Source organism: Stenella coeruleoalba (genome assembly GCF_951394435.1).
Source record: "Stenella coeruleoalba genome assembly, chromosome: 11".
Taxonomy (NCBI): domain Eukaryota; kingdom Metazoa; phylum Chordata; class Mammalia; order Artiodactyla; family Delphinidae; genus Stenella; species Stenella coeruleoalba.
In genome coordinates, this window is record NC_137157.1 from 99,649,987 (window position 1) to 99,673,849 (window position 23,863).

A 23,863-nucleotide genomic window follows, 5' to 3' on the forward strand; every position below is an offset into this window, starting at 1 on the left:
ACCCGTACCATCTTCTCTTCAATTCTACTATCCAACCTTTATTATATGTATTTTAAATTATCAAGATGAGTAATATTAACCTTCTGTCTCTGCTTTAAAAATGTCTAAAAGTGAAAATCAAGTATTTATGACCGTCCATATCTCTCTCTGAGCCATGTAGTATGGATACAGTTCCTTTTTGTACTAATGTGTACTGCTTTGTTTTTCATGTAGTTTCCAGTTGCCTTGATGTTTTTCTTAGCACATTTTCAAAGTCTTCTTTACATTGTCCTACCTGATATATTGAGTCTTCCTTTCAGAGTTTTCTATACCCCTGCTCTGGACTTGGTGCTCTCTAAGTATGCTGCACAACTGTGTGTGGCTTTTGTTTGTTTTCCTTAATGGATTGAATATGTTTCCTGAATCCCTTGTGTTCCTCTCTCTTTTTTTAAAATTTGTCAGTATAAGACAAATAGAAGAAAGTATGGTAATAAGTTTGCTAATAAGAAAGTATGCATTATGGTAAACTTCGAATTCTGGGTTTGTTTAGGATTCTGTTAATATCGTTTTTTTCTCCTTGGTACTGCTGATATTCCTCCCCACCCTCTGGATATTGTTTGGTTTTGTAAACTTACAGGAATGGGTGTCCTTTCTGTTAGTTTTGTTTTTACTTTTTCTCACCATCCATTGTGTTGGGTTGTTTGTTAATGGACCCTTGAAATGTTTCTCTGCTTTGGGGAATGTTCTAATTTCTACTCCTATTTTTCCCTGTTCTCTTTTTTCTGGGGCATATTTATTTGTATGTTGAAACTCATGTTATGACTCTGCTCCTCCCCCACCCCCACCTCCTTATCTCTGCCACCAACCCCTTATCTGCTTTTTTTTTTTTTGGCTGGGTCTTAGTTGCGGCACATGGGATCTTCGTTGCCGCGCAGCACGTGGGATCTTATTTCCCCGACCAGGGATCAAACCCATATCCCCTGTGTTGGAAGGCGGAGTCTTAACCAGTGGACCACCAGAGAAGTCCCCCTTGTCTGCTTTTTTTTTTTTTTTTTTTTTTGCAGCACGTGGGCCTCTCACTGTTGTGACCTCTCCCGTTGCGGAGCACAGGCTCTGGACGCGCAGGCTCAGCGGCCAGGGCTCACGGGCCTAGCCGCTGCATGGCATGTGGGATTTTCCTGGACCGGGGCTCGAACCCGTGTCCCCTGCGTCGGCAGGCGGACTCCCAACCACTGCGCCACCAGGGAAGCCCCTGTCTGCTATTTTGATTTGGCATTTATTTTTGCAAGAGTTCATTGAATTTTTATTTTGATGAGCATATCTTTAATTTCTAAGAGTTACTTCTAGTTCCCTGCCCTTTCATTTACAGTTTTACTGTTTTATAGTCACAGTATTTGTTAATGTACTCTAAAAAATTTTTGTAAAAGAAATTATGAAAATATATATTTACATGAAATGAGAGAAGAAATCACAAGTTACAAACTTAAAAGATCTAATTACCAAAAATTATCACAAAATCCAGGGGAAAAATTTTTTATTAACTATCTGACATAGTTTTAAATCCTTCCCGCCCTGCATTTTTGGCTTCATCTTCTTCGATCACCTTTTCATTTGGCAATGAATTTGTGGTATTGTATGGAGAGAGAGTAATAAAATCATTCAGCTTTTCTCTAGCATTCAGATTTCTTGCTGGGTGGCTGTCAATTTTCCTACCCAGTCACCTGCCTCCCACATGTGTGGCATGCAGTGGGGCTATAAACACAAGTTTGGAAGATCTATCCTTGTTCAAGAAAGAGCCAAAAGAAAAAAGCATGGGTGTAAGAAGAGAATCCAGAAGAACCATGCAGGATCCAAAAGTATAAGTTAAAATGCCAACATATTCAGTAAGATACATGGAGACTTGGCTTTTGGCACGAGAGAAAGAAAATCAGTATTTTAAGAAGGGCTGGAGAAAGCAATTCAAGAAAACAAGAGCAGAATATAAAACCACGTTGAACTTGGTAAAAAAAAAAAAACAAAAAACTGATGCCATGGAAAATCAAATTAGTGACAAGGAGGTTGCTTTCAGAATGCAGATGAAATAAGAAAGACAAAAATAATGAGAAGTGAATTCAGAGAAGAGAGAAAGAATTTATGGATAATTGAGATTTCTAAGAGACCAATAACTGATAGACTACAAGACTGAGTTAAAAACAAAAAAGTTATTTGTATACAGACAGATAGAACTTACTTCATTCTAGTAAAAAACCAAGAAGAGACCCACATCTTACACAAAGAATCTAGCAAAATAATTGAACTTTAAAGATTGGGAGAAGGGCAGTTTATAAATATCCATGTAGAGAAATACTGTTACTAAAGATCTAAAATCAGACTCTTCACTCCAATATTAGATGCCAGAAGACGATGGCATGTTCTGTGTTTAAAGGAACTGGAGTATTGAAACAAGAATTAAGGCATCAAGGGCTTCCCTGGTGGCGCAGTGGTTGAGAGTCCGCCTGCCGATGCAGGGGACACGGGTTCGTTCCCTGGTCTGGGAAGATCCCACGTGCGGCGGAGCCTGTGCGTCCAGAGCCTGTGCTCCGCAACAGGAGAGGCCTCAACAGTGAGAGGCCCGCGTACCGCAAAAAAAAGGCATCAAGAATTGAAGCCATTTTATTTATAATGACTGACAATATATATGAAATTGTTAAAAATGTAAGCATGGCTGTAAGGGGAATTTATGATGAACAATCTCTGAAATCAAAAAGCAAGCAATGATCAATCTCCAGATAACTTCAGCAAGAAGTAGGTAAGGAAGGTGGTAAACACCTTCAATCATAAGGCACTCCAAAGATCCTGAGTCGAGATATAAGTTAAAGAATGTTGTTGGGCAACTAAAAGTAAGCACCGATAGAATTAAATAAGGGTATCTTCCAAACCACTGGGAGAAGAAATGAAAGGAAAATAATTCAGTCATGTGTTGGGTTGAATCATTGGTCTATATTCAGTCATTATGACTGACAAACATGACAGTTTTATTTGGTTCAGTCTTATTATATGGTTAATTGTATTCAGCATTTTTTTTTTATCCTGGAGCACACACTCCCCACTCTCATCCCCCTTTAAGTTTCTCAAGTGCAGGTGCCTCCCCTTCTTATACTTTGGATTGTTTGTGCTTTAGCATAGTACTTAATAACCCTGTATATAATTTCAGTAAGAATTGGATTTTGCAGAGCTGACATTAGGATGAATAACATATTGGTTGATACTAGAGTTCCATTATGATTGATTATAGAGATGCCTTTAACATGTTGCTAAAGCCATGATATGAAACAAACCTGATTTTTTTTCAAATTTTTTTTTTTTTAGAAATAAAAGAAGGCAATGGTAAAAACCCTTTACTTAATTTTCAGTTACTCTTTGAATATAAGTCTGGACATGTAGGGGATTGGAACTGATCTCTCATGTCAGAGTTTAAAGATTAAGACTGAGGAATTATATTTGTTTTTAAATGAAAGTATTATGTTTCTACATAAACTAAAACTTCATTGTCAAGGTGGGTAGTAAATAAGAAGATAGTTTTAAAGCAGCAACTAATTTCTTTTTTGCCAGAAAAACTTTCAAGCCAGCTGAAGGCCAAATATAAAATGCAGTCAGATCTAACTTTTAAAGTTAGGTGGATATGTTCAATAAATAAGATCTGTCTTCCATAGTATCCATATTTTGAAAATTATGAACAAGATTTAGCTAAAAGGAAACATGCATATTCTTTTCCCTCTGATTAAGGAGCAGCTTCTAAAAGCATGCTAATTCAAAGGTTAGTTTTCTGTATTGCAAACTATAGTTAGATACATAATGCTTACTTTGAAAATCCATAGTTATTGCTACTAATTTGACAAAGGGTATGTGTTTTATTTAGTCAGGTACACTCTGTTGGGATAGGAAATTAGTTCATTTTAAAAGATCATCAGCCAAAAAAAGTAAGATTTAGAAAAGGTTCAGAGGTAGTAACATTTATATAAAAATCAAGGGACTTCCCTGGCGGTCCAGTGGTTGGGACTCTGCGCCTCCAGTGCACAGGACGTGGCTTCGATCTCTGGTCAGGGAACTAAGATCCCGCATGCTGCCAAAAAAAAAAAAAAAAAAAATCAGAATATATAAAACAGTACAGTATATCATTCATGAATGTGTACATATGTTGTAAAACTATAAAAATATACATTGGCATGATAAATGCCATATTCCAGACAGTGGCTAGCTATGTGGAGGGGGAAGGAAGAACAGTATTTTTATTTCTTACAAAATAATCTAAAGCAAATATGGCAAAACATTAAGATGTGACAAGTACAGAAGGTGCATACATAGATATATGTATATTTTACATTTCTGTATTCTTTTAAAAGTTTATGTAAAGTTTTAAAATATTTACATTCCCTGTATACCCACTGATCATGTTGTTAACAGTGATTTTTTAAAAAAGAGATACATTAAAATCAATTCATTGGGTGAAATGACAGTTGGATTAGGTTATAATAATAATAATATTAATGCAAAAACTAGTCTAGTTCCTAGTTAAACTTATGAAGAGATCGGTATTGAGGTAGAATTATTTACTTGCCTTGAAAATAAGAAAATGTGAAACTTACAACTTATTTTTTTCTCTTATTTAGGGAGTTGATAAAGGTGATCAGTAGACATTATTTTTCTCTTAAGTGTAAAAGAACTATATACACTATCTCATATATTTCAACATATACATCAAGTACTTACCTAGTATAGGAAGTAGAAACATGGTTTATACTTTTTGAAGTTCTCAGTGGGCTTCTCCCCAGTAGCCATCCCCCTGCCTCTCCCCTACCTTGAATTGAATTTTGTACTTCATTTTCTTAAGTGTCAAGAACAGGGTTCCACAAAAATCCAGTAATGTTTAGACTTGTAGGGGGTTGGATATAGACAGCATCAGTTTACTAAAATGTACCATTTTGTAAGTGTATATACAGTTGTTAAGTTCGTTAACAGTGTGTTGTGCAATCATCACCACCATCTATATTCAGAACTTTTTCATCCTCCCAGACTGCGAGTCTGAACTTACTAAATACTTACCTCCCCATTCTCCCCTCCCTCCAGCCTTTGATGACCTCTTTCCTACTTTCTGTCTCTGAATTTGCCTATTCTAGGAATCTCATATAAGTGGAGTCATGTATTTGTCCTTTTGTGTCTGTATTGTTTCACTTAGCATAATGTCCTCATGTTTCATCCGTATTATAGCATGTATCAGAACTTCTTTTTTAAGGCAGAATAATATTCATTTTACATATTTACCAGGTTTTATTTTCCATTCATCTGCTGATGGGCAGTTGGGCTGTTTCCACCCTTTGGCCACTGTGAATACTGTTGCAATGAACATTGGTGTACAAGTTATCTGTTTTAGTCTCTGCTTCAGTTCCTTTGGGTATAAACCTAGGGGTGGAATTGCTGGGTTATATGGTAATTCTGTGTTTAGCTTTTTGAGTAAATGCCAAACTTTTCCACAGTGGCTGCACCATTTTATATTCCTACCAATAATGCACAAGGGTTCTAGTTTCTCTGTATCTTTGCTAACACTTGTTAGTCTCTAAGTTTTTTTGTTTTTGTTTTTAACAGTAGCCTCCTAATGGATTTGAAGTTCTATCTCGTTGTTAGACATGTTTTAAAGGAAAAAAAATGATGACAGTTAGCGTGACTTAAATTATTAAAATATTACTTGCATAGGTAGAAGAAGACTTCAGGTAGTCTGTTCCACTGCAGTGTAAAAACGGCCAAATGTGAATTATATTCGGGAGTAAGTATAGAGGAATAAATTGCTATGAATGGAGTATCTGACATAAAAATTATGTTCTTTGTATAATTATTTTCACAGTTTTAAAAGCTCACATGCAATATGTTGAATCCTGAAAATAACTCTTAGCTAGTCAAGAAAGATGGTGTTTCCATTTTACAACAAGGAGAAACTTATGTCAGTTTCTTTAGTTATAGGCATGTAGAAGAAGAGATGAGTATGCCATGATAGGATTCCCTCCTGCCTGTGGTGGGTTGTTTTGGAAAGTGTTGAAAAAGAAGGTGGATCTGAGTGGCTTTGGAATATGGATTTGATGTAATAGAGGATTTCCCAAACTTACTGGTCATAACAAGTTCTTTCTCCTGTTGATTGATTCACTAGGTAATGCCCTAGAATCCTTGGTTAACGAGCGCCCCTGAAGATTCTTGTAATTGGGAGAAATTGATTGGCTAATTTTACACTCACTATTTCAGAGCAGGGGACTTGGTGTGATTATAAAGTGTTTTGGGGGGCTTCCCTGGTGGCACAGTGGTTGAGAGTCTGCCTGCCGATGCAGGGGACGCGGGTTCGTGCCCCGGTCCGGGAGGATCCCACGTGCCGCGGAGCGGCTGGGCCCGTGAGCCATGGCCGCTGAGCCTGTGCGTCCGGAGCCTGTGCTCCGCAACGGGAGGGGCCACAACAGTGAGAGGCCTGCGTACCGCAAAAAAATAAAATAAAATGAAGTGTTTTGGAGATCATCTGCATCTAAGAGATAGATTGAAGCAGGAAAAAAGTATTTAGGCAATAGTTATTTTGATAGGAGGTAGTTGTACCTTTTACTAGGTTGCAGTAATGTAAATGAGATGTGGAAAATGATGGAATTTCAGAGATTAAAAGAGATTCCAACTTTACTGCTTGGGAAGACAAAGAGAAACAGGGAAATTGAAGTGGATAAGCTGATTTGTGGAAGAAACTTTGTAGGGTTGGAGGTATATTGAGTCTTTGGTCGTAAAATGTGCAGTAGACGTTTGTAAATACTAATTTGAACTCCAGAATTAGTAAAACATTACAGTAAGATAGTCCGACCTTGGTAAGCATGAGGATATCAAGTATTTATTCTCAATATAAAACTCTGTTAGGGCAGATGTGCTTGTGCAAATCAGGCTTTCAGGGTTTTTTTTGTTTGTTTGTTGTTTTTTTCCTTACTCTTCAAATCTTACTGCTCTCTGCACTTCTGGGTTTCCTTGGAAATCTGAAATATTTATTCCATGCCCTTCAAGTGGTATGGTAAAGAGAGAGAGGTTAAGACTGAGTTGATGAGAGGGTTCTAGAAGAAAAGATAACATAGGAGTATTTAAAGTTACATGAACAGGTATGTTAAGGAGTCCTCCCTCCTTTTTTTTTCTAATTAAAAAAATTTTTTTGCGTTCTTATTTTCTTAGATGAATATTTTGTCATGCACACTGAAAAGCTAATACATTGTGTTCTTATATACTGGACTTTATTTTATTGATTTCTTTCCTGAACAAAATGAAACAAGTTTGGATATCAGGCTCTGAATTCTGTGATGAGATTTTTGCTGTTTTTGTGATGTGTGCCCACCACGTTTGCTTTCCTATGGTGGCAGATTCTTAACAGTTTTTGCTTTCTTGGTCTCCCCCTTTGGCAACCCTTCATTACCCCATTCAAAAAAACTTTGGACACTGTTTTCTATATCCATTGCAGAGTAACATTTGTCTCTGAAGTGTAAAATTTTTCTTCCTGTAATAAGCAAGAATTTTTGGATCTTTGTGCCCACATTCATCTCCCCTTCTTGTCCCCTCCTTGGCCTTTTTGTTTTCTTTAGAAAGTTTAGTATAAGGTCCTACCTATAACAATTGAAATTTAGCCCTGTCAGTTAATTGCCTTTACATTCAAATGAATCTAATTTCTCTCAATAAAACCTTTTAAAATTTATGAGAATGGCTAGGGGTAGTGTTCTGAATTTTGCTGTATTATATACAATGGATATTTTAAGTCATTTAGTGAAAATAGTTTGCTGTTTTCTAATAGGACTAAATGTGTTTACATTTTTGTGGTTCAGGTGTTAAAAGTATCTGCTATATTTTTAGCATTAACATAAAACTTTCTATATGTGCCAGGCTCTAGATATTTTTGAGTTCCATTTGGTGTTTTTTTTTTTTGTTTTTTTTTTTTGCGGTACGCGGGCCTCTCACTGCTGTGGCCCCTCCCGTTGCAGAGCACAGGCTCCGGACGCGCAGGCCCAGCGGCCATGGCCCACGGGCCCAGCCGCTCCGCGGCATGTGGGATCTTCCCGGACCGGGGCACGAACCCGTGTCCCCTGCATTGGCAGGCAGACTCTCAACCACTGCGCCACCAGGGAAGCCCCCATTTGGTTTTTGTGCCCCTGAAAAGAGAGGGGTGAAGAGAATCTCAGGCCCCAGATTTATATATTTGTGGCCAAGGTTTGGGGATGAAGTACAGGATGCTTAGTGGTAGAACTGTATAAATTGGCGCACATCTGGTTTGAGAAAGCACTGTAGATTTTCTTGTGTAAGTAATTATTTTTTCGTCCTGCTTTGATACAGAGAACCTTTTTATAAATAAATTTTTAAAAATGCAAATAAAGATGAGCCAGAGGAAGAAGGGATCAGTGGAGGAGGAGTTAGATAGAACAGCCAGGTTCTTTTTTGCTTTTCTTTTGATGACTTTTTTTCTGTCTTTATGAAACTGGGACTATTTCAGAATAGTTTTTAGAGGATGCTAGGGAGAAGCAAGGAACACAGTGTCATTTTTTAAATGTCCATCTACTCCCTGCCCCTGCCCCGTAATTATCATATCTGTTGACCTATTGAGGAAAATTCAAATAGACTCTCTTCCCTATGGGATAGACCCTGTTCCTCTTTAAGGGTATCAGACTGGAAGGTCATAATGAAATTTGTAGTAAGAGTTTACTCTGTAGATTTGGCTACATAAAATCCAGGTTTAATTTTCATATTGTATTTCAAAACATCTTAAAAGCCTTATTAATCTTTGTCGTTGTTGTTAACAGTTAAGAGTTTTTGCATGAGCATCATTATTCTGCTTCTATGAGTTATTTTTCCCACCTTTCCCCAGGCCTTCAGTGTCTAATTATTTGGGAGTTTTCAAGAAGAATAGGGCAAAGTATTTAGTAGATAGAAGTATTTAGAGTACAAAATCCTTTTCTGCAGTGTTTGAATTGTTACTAGACCATGTAGGCCTATGAGAGAGAGGTATGCCAGACTAAATAGTCATTTATGTGATTCCTTCTTTCAAAATACAGAATAATTTTTAAAATTTTTGGTAAATGTTAACTGGAACCCATGCTGCATTGGAAAGCAATATTTCAAACTGCTGTTCTCTCTGCCTGAAGACATGTTTTTATTTCCACATTCCAACACCCAACAATTAGTATCACTTTAAAAAATGGAATAGATGCCTAGGTCTTTGCTAAGTCAGTGTGGTGCAGAAAATGATAAGTAGGGAGGACTCCAATATTGACCTAAAATATTCTAATCAAGGAATTCCAGATACTTCTCTCCACCCATGTTGTGATATGTAGACTTACAACATGTGGTCTTAATTTAGTAGTAAAACTTTGAATATTGCTAAAAATAAAATGCAATAGAAGTTTAAATGTTAATAAGTCTAGAGGGTCAAATTTTCTGGGGGTACAGATATTAGCTAATAAAGTGAATATTTCTGGTTTAATTTAATGAAAATCAAGCTCACTGTTTCAGTTGCATAATTTATTTGGAAGGTTTGCTTCTGGGGCTGATAAAATAAGCAATAGGAAGGCATAGGATTGCTACTTCAGAAAATACCGAAATTTAGGGATAAAGAGAAGATGCCTGTAGAGGATATTTAAAATAAAATAACTTTGTACAAAGCAAGGAACCAAAGATGTAAAATTGCTGTAAGGCCATTGTACCAAATATTAACATTGTGTTTCTCACTCACCCAAGAAGAAATTGCATCAGCAAATAATCTACTGAGCACTGTTATTTGGATGGTACTGAGATGAACAATTGTTTCAGTTGTTGCTGGGCCCCCACCTCCACCCCTCAGCCTCCGGGAGCTGTGCATGTTATGGGAGGTCATGTGACAGTGATCCTTGGTTTTGTTCATTTAGCCTGTCAAAACAATTTTATGTAGGTGGAAAGAAATGAATGAAATGAATAGAGCGGGTTAGCTGCATCAGCTCTCGTTTGCACTGAAGGTAATGAATGTTGCAATTGGGATAGTATATCAAGCCCCCAGGAATATCCAGTTTGATAATGCTGGAGAGAAGGCACCAAAAAGCAGCAGTTGTGCTAATCTGTTCTAAATCTCATTTGATACTTAAAATAACAAATAAGTTTTATCATTCTCTTCACGATAATTTAACACTTGGTAATGCACTGTCTTCACGATAATTTAACACTTGGTAATGCTTTTTTAAGTGTTGAAGTCTTTAAGTTTTGTTTTGTTTTGTTTTTTTGCGGTATGCGGGCCTCTCCCGTTGCGGAGCACAGGCTCAGCAGCCAGGGCTCACGGGCCCAGCCGCTCCGTGGCATGTGGGATCTTCCCAGACCGGGGCACGAACCCGTGTCCCCTGCATCGGCAGGCGGACTCTCAACCACTGCGCCACCAGGGAAGCCCAAGTTTTAATTTTTGATACAGTTTTTTAAAGGTTACAGTACATTTACAGTTGTTACAAAATATTGGCTGTATTTCCTATGTTGTACAATACATCCTTGTAGCCTATGGTACATCCAGTAGTTTGTACCTCCCACTCCCCCATCCCCTAGATTGGCCCCCTCCTCCACTGGTAACCACTAGTGTGTTCTCTATATATCTGTGAGTCTGCTTTTTTGTTTGTATTTGACAGTTGATATAGTTTAAACAATATATACTCCTCTTATTTTACCTTCAACTATAACTTATAATTTAGTAAAGTGCCTAGTTCTTTTCAGTGATCCCTGGTTAATAGCAGAAATATCAACGTGGCTTTTCTGAAAAATGTTTTAGAAGAAATTAAATATGTTTGTCTAGTATAGTGAATGGAACATGAGCTATGAATCAAATTTTCAGTTAATTCATGGTTCTGCTTTTCATTGTGAATTGGAGGAAGATATTAAATTTCTCTGAGTCTGTTCATCTGTTAAAATAAAGTAATATTTCCTAATATCTCACAAGGGTTTTCTGAGAATGAGAACAGAAGTAAAACAACCAGTTAGTGTAAATAGCAAACACCCAACAAATATTATTTTTAAAACCCCAGCTGTTCTTACAGGTATTTTTGCTTATGTTAGTTTTGATCTGTTTTACTTTGTCTTAACAAATTCTTTTGGATGCTAAAATAGTATAGTTCTCTGAGATATGAAATGATCCTAGATTTAAAAAATAGAAGGCTTATAGATAGAACAAGTTGACAGATTATTGAAAGAAGCACCAAATTATTTGTTTGGTTTTTTTCCCTACTTAGAATCTGTACTCATATTTCTTTCTTTTTTTTAAAAAAATTTATTTTTGGCTGCGTTGGGTCTTCCTTGCTGCGCATGGGCTTTCTCTAGTTGCAGCAAGCGGGGGCTACTCTTTCATTGCAGTGCGCAGGCTTCTCATTGCCATGGCTTCTCGTTGCAGAGCACAGGCTCTAGGCGCACGGGCTTCAGTAGTTGTGGCACACGGGCTCAGTAGTTGTGGCTCACAGGCTTAGTTGCTCCGCGGCATGTGGGATCTTCCCGGACCAGGGTTCGAACCTGTGTCCCCTGCATTGTCAGGTGGATTCTTAACCACTGTGCTACCAGGGAAGTCCCTGTAGTCATATTTCTGCTGTTAAAGGTTTAAAGTGAGGTTCTCAGACCCCTTAAAATAAATCATCAGTAGCTTTCAGGGAGGTTAAAAATCTATAATAGACATATAAAATAGCCTCTGTTTACAGTATAGATGACTTCTAGGCAAAATTAGATAAAAGTTAAACATAGAATTTTAAGATTGCCATTCAGTGTATTTATTCTTAAGAAGAAAATTGATTGTAGGTTTTTGGAAGAAGGAAGAAGTCCCTGTTTGGTCCCCCCGCCCACCTTTATTTATACTTTGCTATAAATAACTAGTTGGCAGATTTTTTTTTTTTTTTTTTTTGTGGTACGCGGGCCTCTCACTGTTGTGTCCTCTCACGTTGCGCAGCACAGGCTCCGGACGCGCAGGCTCAGTGGCCATGGCTCATGGGCCCAGCCGCTCTGCAGCATGTGGGATCTTCCCGTGCCGGGGCACGAACCCATGTCCCCTGCATCGGCAGGTGGACTCTCAACCACTGCACCACCAGGGAAGCCCCAGTTGGCAGATTTTTTACAATGGCTTTTAACAAATACTTTTTAAAATCAGAATGGTGGCAGCATTGACCATTGCAGGTTGGTCATAGTGTTTGAGTTGTGTTAAGTTACTGAGTCTCAGAGGCCCAATTTCAATCCTCACCTTGCTTTTAAGTCATAGGAATTTCTTCTATTCCTAGGGAAATGCTAACTACTTGTGAAAAATGTACACACACAATTTTTTTTGGAAAGTACATTCATGGATTCATTCAACACATGGCAATTGAACAATGCTAGGTTGTCAGTTGCTAAAGATAGAACACTGAAAAAGGCATTTTGTCACTGCTTTTAGAGTAAGTCTCAGTATATTACTTGTGATTAAGAGCTCTGAAAGAGGCATGTACATAGTTCATGAAACTATACATGTATATGGCAGGGGGTGATTTAACCTAGAGTGAGGGGCAGCCAAGGAAGGTATCCCCGTGGAAATGACAGATCTTTGAAGAATGGCTGGGCATTAACCAGGGAAAAAAGGTTGATGAAAGGGCATCCTGTATGGAGGGAACAGCGTGTGTGAAGGACCTGAGTTGGAAGAAGCATGACATGTCTGAGAAAGGCACATGAGAGTGACAAGAAATTAGGCTCGAAAAGTGGGCAAGGATTGCATTGTGTGGGACCTCGTTGGTCACAATGATTTTCCACCTTTATCCTAACAGGATTAGGACATACAGTACTTCACTGAGTCTAAGAGTTCAATTATGTGATACATTCTAATTTCAGAGATGTTTAAAAATGTGGAAAACAATATTTCTAAGAATTAATAAAGTACGCATACTGCAGAATTGATTAAGTTGACCTTAAAATATTCTGGTTGTATTTGGACAGAGTGGAAAAACACATTGTACAGGGAGAAGTTTAGCCGTGTGGAAACAGCTAGTAGGTTATTGCAGAAATCCAGAGGAGACCGTGATGGCTTGAAATAGGGTGGTCGTAGTAGAGACAGACAAGAGTGAATTACTTTGGTTTGAGTTTCTGCAGAAAGGGTTTACAAGCTCACTGTTATTAAGGTTTTGAGTCTCCTTGCCTCCAGTCTATCCTGCATTTCGAAGTTTGCCTTTAGCACTTTTTACAGACTCTTGTGGTCTTAAACATTTCAAGTATTGTAAAACTAGAACTCTGGGTACTTTCATGCTCATGATCTCAACCCTTAAGGTAACCTGCTGATATGGGGGCTAACACTAGCTTGTGCACACAGAATTGGGTCTTTTATGATATGCTCTCAAAGCACTCAGTTTTTTTCTCTTTATAATACCTAATAAAATTAATGCCTCTGCCTCTTACATTGTAAGGTCTAGAATAGCAGGAACCTTGTCTCTAATGTTTGTCCTATCCTGTTGTCTGACACAGGGTACTCAAGCATTTGTTAAAATTTAATTAAACATATATGAATATATACATTAATTGCTAAAACTGAAATGAATGTTGCATGTTACAGAAAATAAGAGTAGTTATCAAGACAATCAGGTAGACTATATATTAAAATATAAAAATTAAATATTCACTTAATGGTAGGTAGAATATTATAATTCATTTGGCTCGTGATTACTGTCTTCTGATTGCTTTGAGAATAGCTTAACTTTTCACAATTTCTTTAAAATAAGCTTTTGTAATTCAACAGTAATGTATAAGAGTCAGCAAGTGATCTGGATTTTCCTTCATGTTTTGAATAAGGTTCCCTTAAATGAGGAACACTTAAGAATATATGGTAAACAATATTTTTTAAAAAACATATATTGGGGAACCCTATTGTCAGTAAATAGAAAACCAAACAAGCTGAAAACTCTTCCCACTGTAAAATACCAGACATTTTGAAAATTTTGATGAGAGGAACTACAGAAACCTATCCTTTTAAATGCATAGCTGAGCTTATAAGGCTGTCAGGATAATTTCCAAGGTCTAGAAACTAAGAAGAAACTAGAAACCAGAGTAGGAAAAGTGTGAATTGACACTAGGGTTCTTCTTGGGACAGTTGCCAGTCTTGTTAACTAAGACGCATGGTTTTACTGTCTCCCCAAGGCTAGATGAAGTCTTAAGCCCGAGCAGATATTGGAACTGAGATCCAATAAACTTGTTCCTTAAAAGGGAACAAAACCTTTAATATAAAGACAGACTAGAGAAAATTTCAGTTTCTGAGTCAGGGAAAAGACAGTTTTTCTCAAGTCAGCTGAAAAAAGTTTACCCTGAGTATACATAATCAGGGACCTGTATTCATAAAAGTATGAGATTCAAATTTGAACAGATTACATGCAGGCATCACCAAGACTAGTAATATCCCTGCCGCACTAGGCATAAATAAACTCAGAGCCTGTCCACAGCAATACACCCACAACTGAGGATATTCCAACAGACAAATCGCAGTTTAAGATAACCATATTATCCACTATTGTTAATCATGAGGGGAAACAAACCACCATGAATGAATGTCAGCAGCCAAAACACTAGGCAAAATTCGATCCCCAGTAACTCAGATAAAAGTGTTATTGAATTGAGCCCCTAAAGCACATTATTTTAAAAGAAATAAAGGATTAAAAACTAAAACCACAAAAACATCAAGATGGTATTGGAGTGAGCAGTGAATGACTGATTTGATAAAGATCCAAAAAGAGCTTCAAGAAATGAAAATGTATTGCAATTAAAAAGTAAGTAACAAGTGCCACTTTCCTCAGTCATCTGGCCCCAGATACTTCGACTTGTCCTTTGGCCCTTTGGCTGTCTCTTCTCTGGGAAGGAAATGGTTTAGGAAGATAGCCCAAGATGAAACAGCTATGGATCTGAGTCTCAGTGGACAGGGTATGTGACTTTGTGGATGGTTGCAGCTTCAGGTTAGGAGTGGGAATAAAAGTGATATTGGGCTGTGCAAGTGGGCTTTTATAGAACTTTGAGAGAAGGCAATCTTGCAGTGATGATTTGGAGATGGAAATAATTTTGGAGATGAACCCTGAGAGGGAGGAAATTCCAAGGAGGATGCTGGGAAAACTTGTCTGTTCATGAAGCAGGGATGGGGTGGAGGTTGGTGGGGATCATTGCAAATTGAGTCGCCAGTTATCATTTCTCATTCAAAATCCCATGTGTGGGGTTACCACTGAGTGGGGACAAATCCCTCCCCCAGACATTGGGCCTAGAGAAGTGGCAGGAGAATTCCTTCTCCACTGAAGTCTTTAGTTAGTGCCCAACTTTTTTTCTTTTTTTCCCCTTTTTTCCCACCTTGCTTTGTTTTTGATGCTAGCTGGGAAAGTAGGGACTGAAGTAGTGACTGAATTCCCTTTATCAGACCCTCCGGTGGGTACTTTTGGTGACAGACTGACTGCTTGACCTCGTTTTATTTTCTGTATGGATGTCCAAATACATGTCTGACTCACCAGTATACCCAGCCCTTGAAGACTTGTATGGCTAGTTTCAAGTGTCTAGTTTGTGTTCATCTCTTATTTCTGGAGCAGGGACTGAGACCTTGCCACATGTCCTTTGCATCTCTGCCTCCTTTAGACTTTAAAGTTTGATTAATTAAAACAAATTTTAAGGTAATAAGCAGGTTAGACCTGATAATAACTTGAGAGAATTCATGAACAAGAAGGTAGATCTGAGAACACTGCCCAGAAGGCAGCAGAGAGAAAGAAATGGAAAATGAGAGAGAAGTTAAAAGATATGAAGGATCGAGTAAGGTTCCACACACACACACACCCTTACACATAACACATACAGACATACACAGAAAATCTTAGAAGAGAATGGAGAATGGAAGGAGGCAGTAATCAAAAAGGTAATCGTTGAGAATTTTCCTGATGCGAAGACAAATACCTGAAACTTTGGGCTTAAAAAGCACAATTAGCCCCATTATGTATAAAATAAAACTTAGATGCATGGTAGTGAATGAGCAGAGCACAATTTTTTTTTAAAGCCTTTAGAGTAACCAGAGAGAAAATACAGATAACCTACAAAGGAGGCCATGTATACTGAGGGCTACAGTAGACGCCAGAGTACCATGAAACAGTATCTTGAAAGTGCTGAAAGAACACCAACCTAGAATTCTACACCCATCTAAACTATCATGCAAGAGTGATAGCAATTAAGAAAGTGAGGTATTAGCACAGGACTAGACAGACCATGGAATAGAGTGTAGAATCCAGAGACAGAACTGTACTTCTATGGAAAGGATGGATTGTTCATTAAATGATATTGGGGCCATTGGCTGATACAGAACAGAAATAACAGTCAGCCCTTCTTTTACCCAACCAAATAAATTCCTCAACAATTCCCAGATGTGGCAAACAAAACAAATTTATATTTTAAAAAGGAAAAGAAAAATATTTATGACCTTAGTGTCTGGAAAAATTACTGAAGACATAAAATCCACCTACCATAAAGTAAAAGATAGATGAATTGAAATACAGTGAAATAAAAACATCTGTAAATCAAGATATCATAAACAAGGTGAAAATACAAACCACAAATTGAGAAAAGGTATTTGTAACTCATAAAACCCAATAAAGGATTAGCATCCATAATCTATTAAGAACTGCTACAAGTAAGATAAAGCATCAGTTCCTTGCAGAAGAGGGGTCTTAAGTAGTCTGCAAAGAAAACAAAGTTTCTCACACTTTTTAGTGACTCTGAAAATGTAAATTAAACTATAGAACATGACTTACACCCATCAAATTGACAAAAGTTAATGTCTGATAATACCAGTTGCTAGTGACCATGTACTCTAGTGGGAACCTTCATACAAAGCTGTTGGGAAACTCAGTTGGCACAGTCCCTTTGAAAAGCAATTTGTTGATACCTATGAAGACTGAAGATGCCTATTCCCTATGCACTTCTACCGCTAGCTATATATCCTAGTAGGTGTACTTCCTCTTTTTTTTGTGCCCCAGAAGGCTAGTGAAGGCTAGAAAAATGTTTTGTTTTAAGTCCATGTAGTAAGATACATAGGATTATATTGGAAACAAATTATATTAAAATAGTTATCAAAACTTTAAAATTTGTGATATAGTATGCATTATTAATGTATATTAATAAGATCTACTGGAAGATCTAATAGCTATCATAATTTCAAAGTAATGCCTAGTGTGGTATTTTGAGATAATCTGCAACCACTGTTACGTGATCTGAAAATACCTAGGTCTGTTGGTGACAAATCACAGGTACTGCTGAATGCTATTAGGTACGTACATTCATTCAAGGAAATATTAAGTTTCAATTCAAGGTTAATGAAAAATAAAGATATATTTGTTTTCACACAGGTTCACAAACCTGCCTTAAAGGGGTTTATAGACTCCAAGATAAGAGCCTGCATCCTAGAGATTAACACTGCAAAACCTTTGCCATATTGTAATAGCAAAAAAAATGGGGAAGCGCCTAAAGATTGATCAGTAGGAGATTATATATAAATTGTGGTGTATTCAGTCAGTGGATAACTGCATACCAGTGATAATGAATGGAGTTACAGTAATATGGTAGATATCTTGTAATGTCTCCTTGTACCATCATGGGTGAGCTCAAACAATGTTGAGTGGAAAATAGCCACCTTCCAGATAGTACATGCTCTGTAACTTCTTTTTATGAAATCTTAACATTTCACCTAAAGTGTAAAAACCCATATGGGAATGGTATATCTGATCAGGGTAGTGGTTGTTATTCAAGGGTGAGGAGTAGTGATGGGAAAGGCCATCTAGTTACATAGGAAGGTTTAAATTATGTCTTTAATGTTTAATTATTTGACTGTATCATAGACACATTATGTTATTGTATGCCTGGCCTATTTCGTTAAAATACGTATTATGTGCTTTGATAGAGTATTACATGACAGTTTCAATTTTAATTTACAGGACAGTACAGAGGTTGTGTGTATGGGACTCTGTTAAGGGAAGAAGAGCAGATTAAGTGCTTTTGTCCAGTTATCTCAGATAAGAAGTGAATTAACTTATGAAGTGCCAGGCACTTTAAATAAATCTACCTAGTAGACTAAATTAAATTAAATCTACCTAGTAGATTATTTAATTCTTACAAGAGTCCTATGAGGTGAAGGTATACACAGTCATCCCTCAATATCCTGGGGGGTGGCGGGAATTGGTTCCAGGACCCCACCCTCCACCCCTGTGGGTGCTCAAATCCCTTTTATAAAATGGCACAGTATTTGCATATCTTCCCATATACTTTTAAATCATCTCTAGATTACTTATAATAGCTAATACAATGTAAATGCTATGTAAATAGTAGCCAGCATGTGGGCAAACTATTCAAGTTTTGCTTTTTGGAATTTTCTGATCCCCCCAACACACACACACACACACCCCGCCCATTTTTTACTTGCAGTTGGCTGAATCTGGGTATGTGAACTCATGAATACGGAGGACTTGACTTTATTCATGAAGGAAATTTTAGTTGAAGCCAAGACAGGATTTATATTTAGATCTCACCACTTCCAAAACCCATACTTGTTCCATTATTAAATTGCATATCTCTGTCAATAGGTGACTTATTTTGGAAGTGGTAAATTAACTGCATCTAAAACGTGTACCTGAAGCACATATTAACAGTAAAAATACTAAAATAATCTCAAGCATGACTTTATTTTATTAAGTAATTGATTTATTTATTTTTTGGCTGCATTAGGTCTTCATTGTGGTGCGCGTGCTTCTCAGGGCTTCTCATTGCGGTGGCTTCTCTTGTTGCAGAGCACGGGCTCCAGGTGTGCGGGCTTCAGTAGTGGTGGCCTGCGGGCTAGTAGCTGTGGCGCACAGGCTTAGTCGCTCCACAGCATGTGGGATCTTCCCGGACCAGGGCTCAAACCCGTGTCCCCTGCATTGGCAGGTGGATTCTTAACCACTACGCCACCAGGGAAATCCCTCAAGCATGACTTTATAATCAAGAGTTTTCTTAAATACACTTTAGCCTGTTCTCACACTCATATAACAGGCTGATGAAATTATTAATTATTAGTAACTTCAGTGTTAGGATGTTTTATTTCAACAGTATTGGTCATTATAATTTTGTACATGTTTAGCATCTAAGTGTAACTATGTGACTTGGTGTTTTATTATCTTAAAAGCATATTCTGTTTGTTTTTTCCTTTGTTTTTGTTTTAGGTGTACAGCACAGTGATTCAGTTATACATATACATGTATCTATTCTTTTTCAAATTCTTTTCCCTTTTAGGTTATTACACAATATTGAGCAAGAGTTCCCTGTGCTGTACAGTAGGTCCTTGTTGGTTATCTGTCTTAAATATAGTAGTGTGTACATGTCAATCCCAAACTCCCAATCTTGAACTGTATTCTGTCTTGCTTTTTGATTTTAGGATCGAAAGTTAACAAAGTCTGAGAGGCAGAGATTTAAAGAAGAGGCTGAAATGTTAAAGGGTCTTCAGCATCCCAATATTGTCCGATTCTATGATTCCTGGGAATCCACGGTAAAGGGAAAGAAGTGCATCGTTTTGGTGACTGAACTTATGACATCTGGAACACTTAAAACGTAAGTTCATCAATATTGTAAAAGCTGACCAAGAAGTATGAGAGAACTTGAATTTTCTTATTTCAGGCCTTATCAGTTCTTCTGTTGTTGCCCAGTATACTAAGGAGGGAATGAATAGTTGCTCCAAATGTTAGTATATGAGCACATTTTCCTGCCCACAAGGTCCTCTGGTATATAAAGTGGTTTGATAATTATGTATTGGTAAGTATTTAAATGAGAAGTTGTTGCAGAATAAACCTAGTTGCTTTAAGTTATGGTGATTGGCATTTCTAAAATTGAGTGGCTAAGAGATCAGAAATCAAATGACAAGGTAGCCCTCTAGTGGTTAAAATGAAATTGAAGCTTATTGACAAGCTTTACCCATTTATTTTATCACCTCATATTGGGCAGTTTTTGCTACAACTATGCACATATTGTATCAAATACAAATTGTATTGTGACATTTATCACTAGATAATTTCATTTCCCAAAGCATCAGAAATTGAAGCCAAAACATCTAGACCTATCATCCCTTTCAGGAATATGGATAGGTCAAATGCAGAAATTCCCTGTATGCCTTTGGAGTCCCGTGTCTCTTAGAGTATCTATTTGTACTCAGAGAGGAAACTAGAGTAACTTCTATGGTGTAAATTTTTTGTGGAAGAATTGGATTGTGAAAAATTGTCTCTGTATTTATTCTTTATAACCTTCTGTAGTTAATGCTACTGAGCTGATTAATCTCAGATCTTTGAAACATAGTCTTGTATTTCCTGGATGTAGAAAATCCCGGATGCTCTTGGATGCTCAAAATTAACATGTTGAAAAGCCAACAGATTATTTCCCTCCTCCACATTCTAATTTTCCCATCCAACTTTTCTAATATTTATGGCAGCATCTTTATGCTAGTCGTCCACGCTTCTTGTTATTCACATGCCTGTTTCTTTTCCTAGACTGTGCTCCCTAGCACTGTGCCTGAAACTTGATAAATATTTGAATGAATTAAGGAAAATTCTGTGGTAGTAGTTGTTTGTATATCTGCATCTTGATATTCTTTTTCTGGTTTGAATACTTGGTGGGTTGTCAGTAGTCTGTCAGGAGATAGAAATAAAGTTAGTTTTTTTTTTAAGTTTTGATGAAATTCATATAAAATTAACCTTTTTAAAGTGTACAGTTCAGTGACATTTATTACATTTACAATGTTGTGTAACCACATCTGTCAAGTTCGTAAACATTTTCATCACCTTAAAAGAACACCCCATACCCATTAAGCAGTTACTCCCCATTACCCTTCCCACGTAGTATATTTTCTCTTTAATTGCACATGATCTAAGGTTCTAACCATTTTCTTTTAAGTTTAAAGTTCTTTTTTCCCCATCATTGTCTGTTTCAGTTTCTGAGCCTCAAAGCAAAAGCAGCAAGAGGTAAAGTAGAAAGCACTAGACTTAGAGTAGGAGTCTGCTCTCTGCTCTGACTTTGACCAGCTGTGATTTAGGGCAAGTAGATCCCCTTCTCTGGCCCTCAGTTCTCCATGTGTAAAATAAGTGGACTAGCTGATCTCTAGGATTTATAGATGGGCATTTTTTTTTTACTCTGGTAAAAACATATAAAATTTACCATCTTAATCATTTTAAAAAAATTTGTTTTATTTATTCTTATTTTTGGCTGTGTTGGGTCTTTGTTGCTGCATGCGGGCTTTCTCTAGTTGTAGCGAGTGAGGGCTACTCTTCTTTGCGGTGTGCGGACTTCTCATTGCCGTGGCTTCTCTTGTTGCGGAGCACCAGCTCTAGGCGCGCGGGCTTCAGTAGCTGTGGCACGCAGGCTCAGTAGTTGTGGCACACGGGCTTAGTTGCTCCGCAGCGTGTGGGATCATCCCAGACCAGGGCTCGAACCCGTGTCCCCTGCATTGGCAGGCGGATTCTTAACCACTGTGCCACCAGGGAAGCCCTTTATCATTTTTAAGTGTATAGTTTAGTTAAATATATTCATGTTGCTGTGTAACCAATCTTGAGAATTCTTCATCTTGCAAAACTAAAACCCATTAAACAATTCCCCTTTCTTCCTTTGCACCAGCCTTTGGCAGCCACCAACTATTTTCTGTCTCTAAGGATTTATCTGATCAAGGTATTTCATATAAATGGAATATAAAATACATGTTTGTGTTTGGCTACTTTCACTTACCATGTTTTCAAGGTTCATGTTGTAGCACGTATCAGTACTTCATTCCTTTTTATGACTAAATAATATTTCGTGGATATACCACAATTTGTTTATCCACTCACTTATTGATAGACATTTGGGCTGTTTCCACATGAACATTTGTGTACAAGTGCTTATTTGAGTACCCGTTTTCATGCCTTTTAGATACGTATATACCTTTGAGTAGAATTGCTGAGTCATATGGTAATTCTGTGTTTAACTTTTTGAGGAACCACCAAACTGTTTTCCACAATGGCTGAACCATTTTACATTCCCACTAGCAATGAATAAGGGTTCCAATTTTTCCATATTCTTGCCAACACTTGGTTTTTTTGTTTGTTTGTTTTTGGTTTTTTAATAGTCATCTTGCTGGCTGTGACATGGTATCTCATTTGATTTGCATTTCCCTAGAGAGTAATGATGTTGAGCATCTTATCATGTGCATGTTGTACATCTTTGGAGAAATGTCTATTCAACTCTTTGCCCACTTTGTCCATTTTTAAATTGGGTTGTTTGTCTTTTTGTTGAGTTGTAAGAGTTCTTTATATATTCTGTAAGCTAAACCCTTATCAGGTACATGATTTGTAAATATATTTTTCCCATTCTGTATATTCTTTTCACTCCTTAATGACGTCATGTGATGCACAAAGTTTTATATTTTGATTAAGTCCAGTTTATCTGTTTTTTTTTCCCTAGTTGCTTGTGCCTTTAGGGTTATATCTAAGAATCCATTGCCAAAACCAAGGCCATGCAGTTTTACTCCTATTTTTTCTTCTAAGAGTTTTATAGGCTTAGCTCTTTTATTTAGATCGTTCCAGTTTTTGAGTTAACATTTGTGTATGTGTGAGGTGTGGGATCCAACTCCATTCTGTTGCATGTGGATATCCAGTTTGTCCCAGCACCATTTGTTGAAGAGACTATTCTTTCCCTGTTGAATGATCTTGACACCCCTGTCAAAAATCATTTAACCATAGATGCATGGGTTTATTTCTGGACCCTCCATATTATTCCACTGTTCTATGTATCTATCCTTATGCTAGTACCACACTGTTTTAATACTACAAAACCTAGCTTTGTGATATGTTTTGAAATTGGAAAAAGTGAGTTCTCCAATTTTGTTCTTCTTTTTTGATATTGTTTTGGCTATTTGGGGCCCCTTGTAATTCCGTATGAACCTGAGGATTAGCTTTCCATTTCTGCAAAAAGTCTGCTAGAATTTTGATTGCATCTGTAGATATAATCAAATCTATCCATAGATATATCGAATCTGTGGGTCACTGTGGCTAATATTGCCATCTTCACTATATTGTTTTCCAATCCATGAACCCATCTCTCCATTTTATTTAGGTGTCCTTTAATTTCTTTCAACAGTGTTTTCTAGTTTTTGGTGTATAAATCTTTCACTTCCTTGGTTAAATTTATTCCTAAGTATTTTATTCTTTTGGATGTTGTTGCAAATGGAATTGTTTTCTTGCTTTCCTTTTCAGGTTGTTAATTGTTGGGGTGTACAACACAACTCATTTGTGCGTGTTGATCTTGTACGCTGGCAATTTTGCTGAATTCGTTTATTAACTCTACTTGTGTGTGCATGTCTGTATGTATTCTTTAGAATTTTCTATATATAGGATCTTGTTATCTGCAAATAGAGGGAGTTTTACTTCTTCCTTTCCAATTTGGGTACCTTTCTTTTTCTTGCCTAATTAATCTGGCTAGAGTTTCTAGTACAACACTGAAGAGCAGTGGTTATTCTTGTCTTATTCCCAGTCTTAATGGGAAAGCTTTCAGTGTTTCACCACTGTAGTATAGCTGTGGGTTTTTCATAAATGCTCTTTATCATGTTGAATATATTCTCTACTATTCTTAGTTTGAGTATTTTTTTTTTATCATGGGAAGGTGTTGGATTTTGTCTGATGCCTTTTCTGCATGAATTGAAATGATCATGTTGTTTTCCCCTTTGTCCTATTAATGTGATACCTCACTCGTGTAATTGAAACCGTTAAGATATAGAACATTTCCATCATCTCAATACATGCCCTTAAACCTCTTCCTAGGCAGCCCTTTCCAGGCAGCCCTTTCCTCACCCTCCAGAAGT

General features: G+C 37.3%; 1 protein-coding gene across 22 annotated transcripts in view; it reads left to right on the forward strand.

Annotated features, from left to right (window-relative positions):
• Positions 1-23,863, forward strand: part of WNK1 (WNK lysine deficient protein kinase 1) — a 135,623-nt gene that overhangs the window by 42,294 nt on the left and 69,466 nt on the right. For all 22 annotated transcript variants that reach the window (XM_079937354.1, XM_079937373.1, XM_079937365.1 and 19 more), the window contains exon 2: positions 19,424-19,596. In XM_079937354.1, the coding sequence (XP_079793480.1) occupies positions 19,424-19,596 (173 nt within the window). The remainder of the gene's footprint in view (positions 1-19,423; positions 19,597-23,863) is intronic.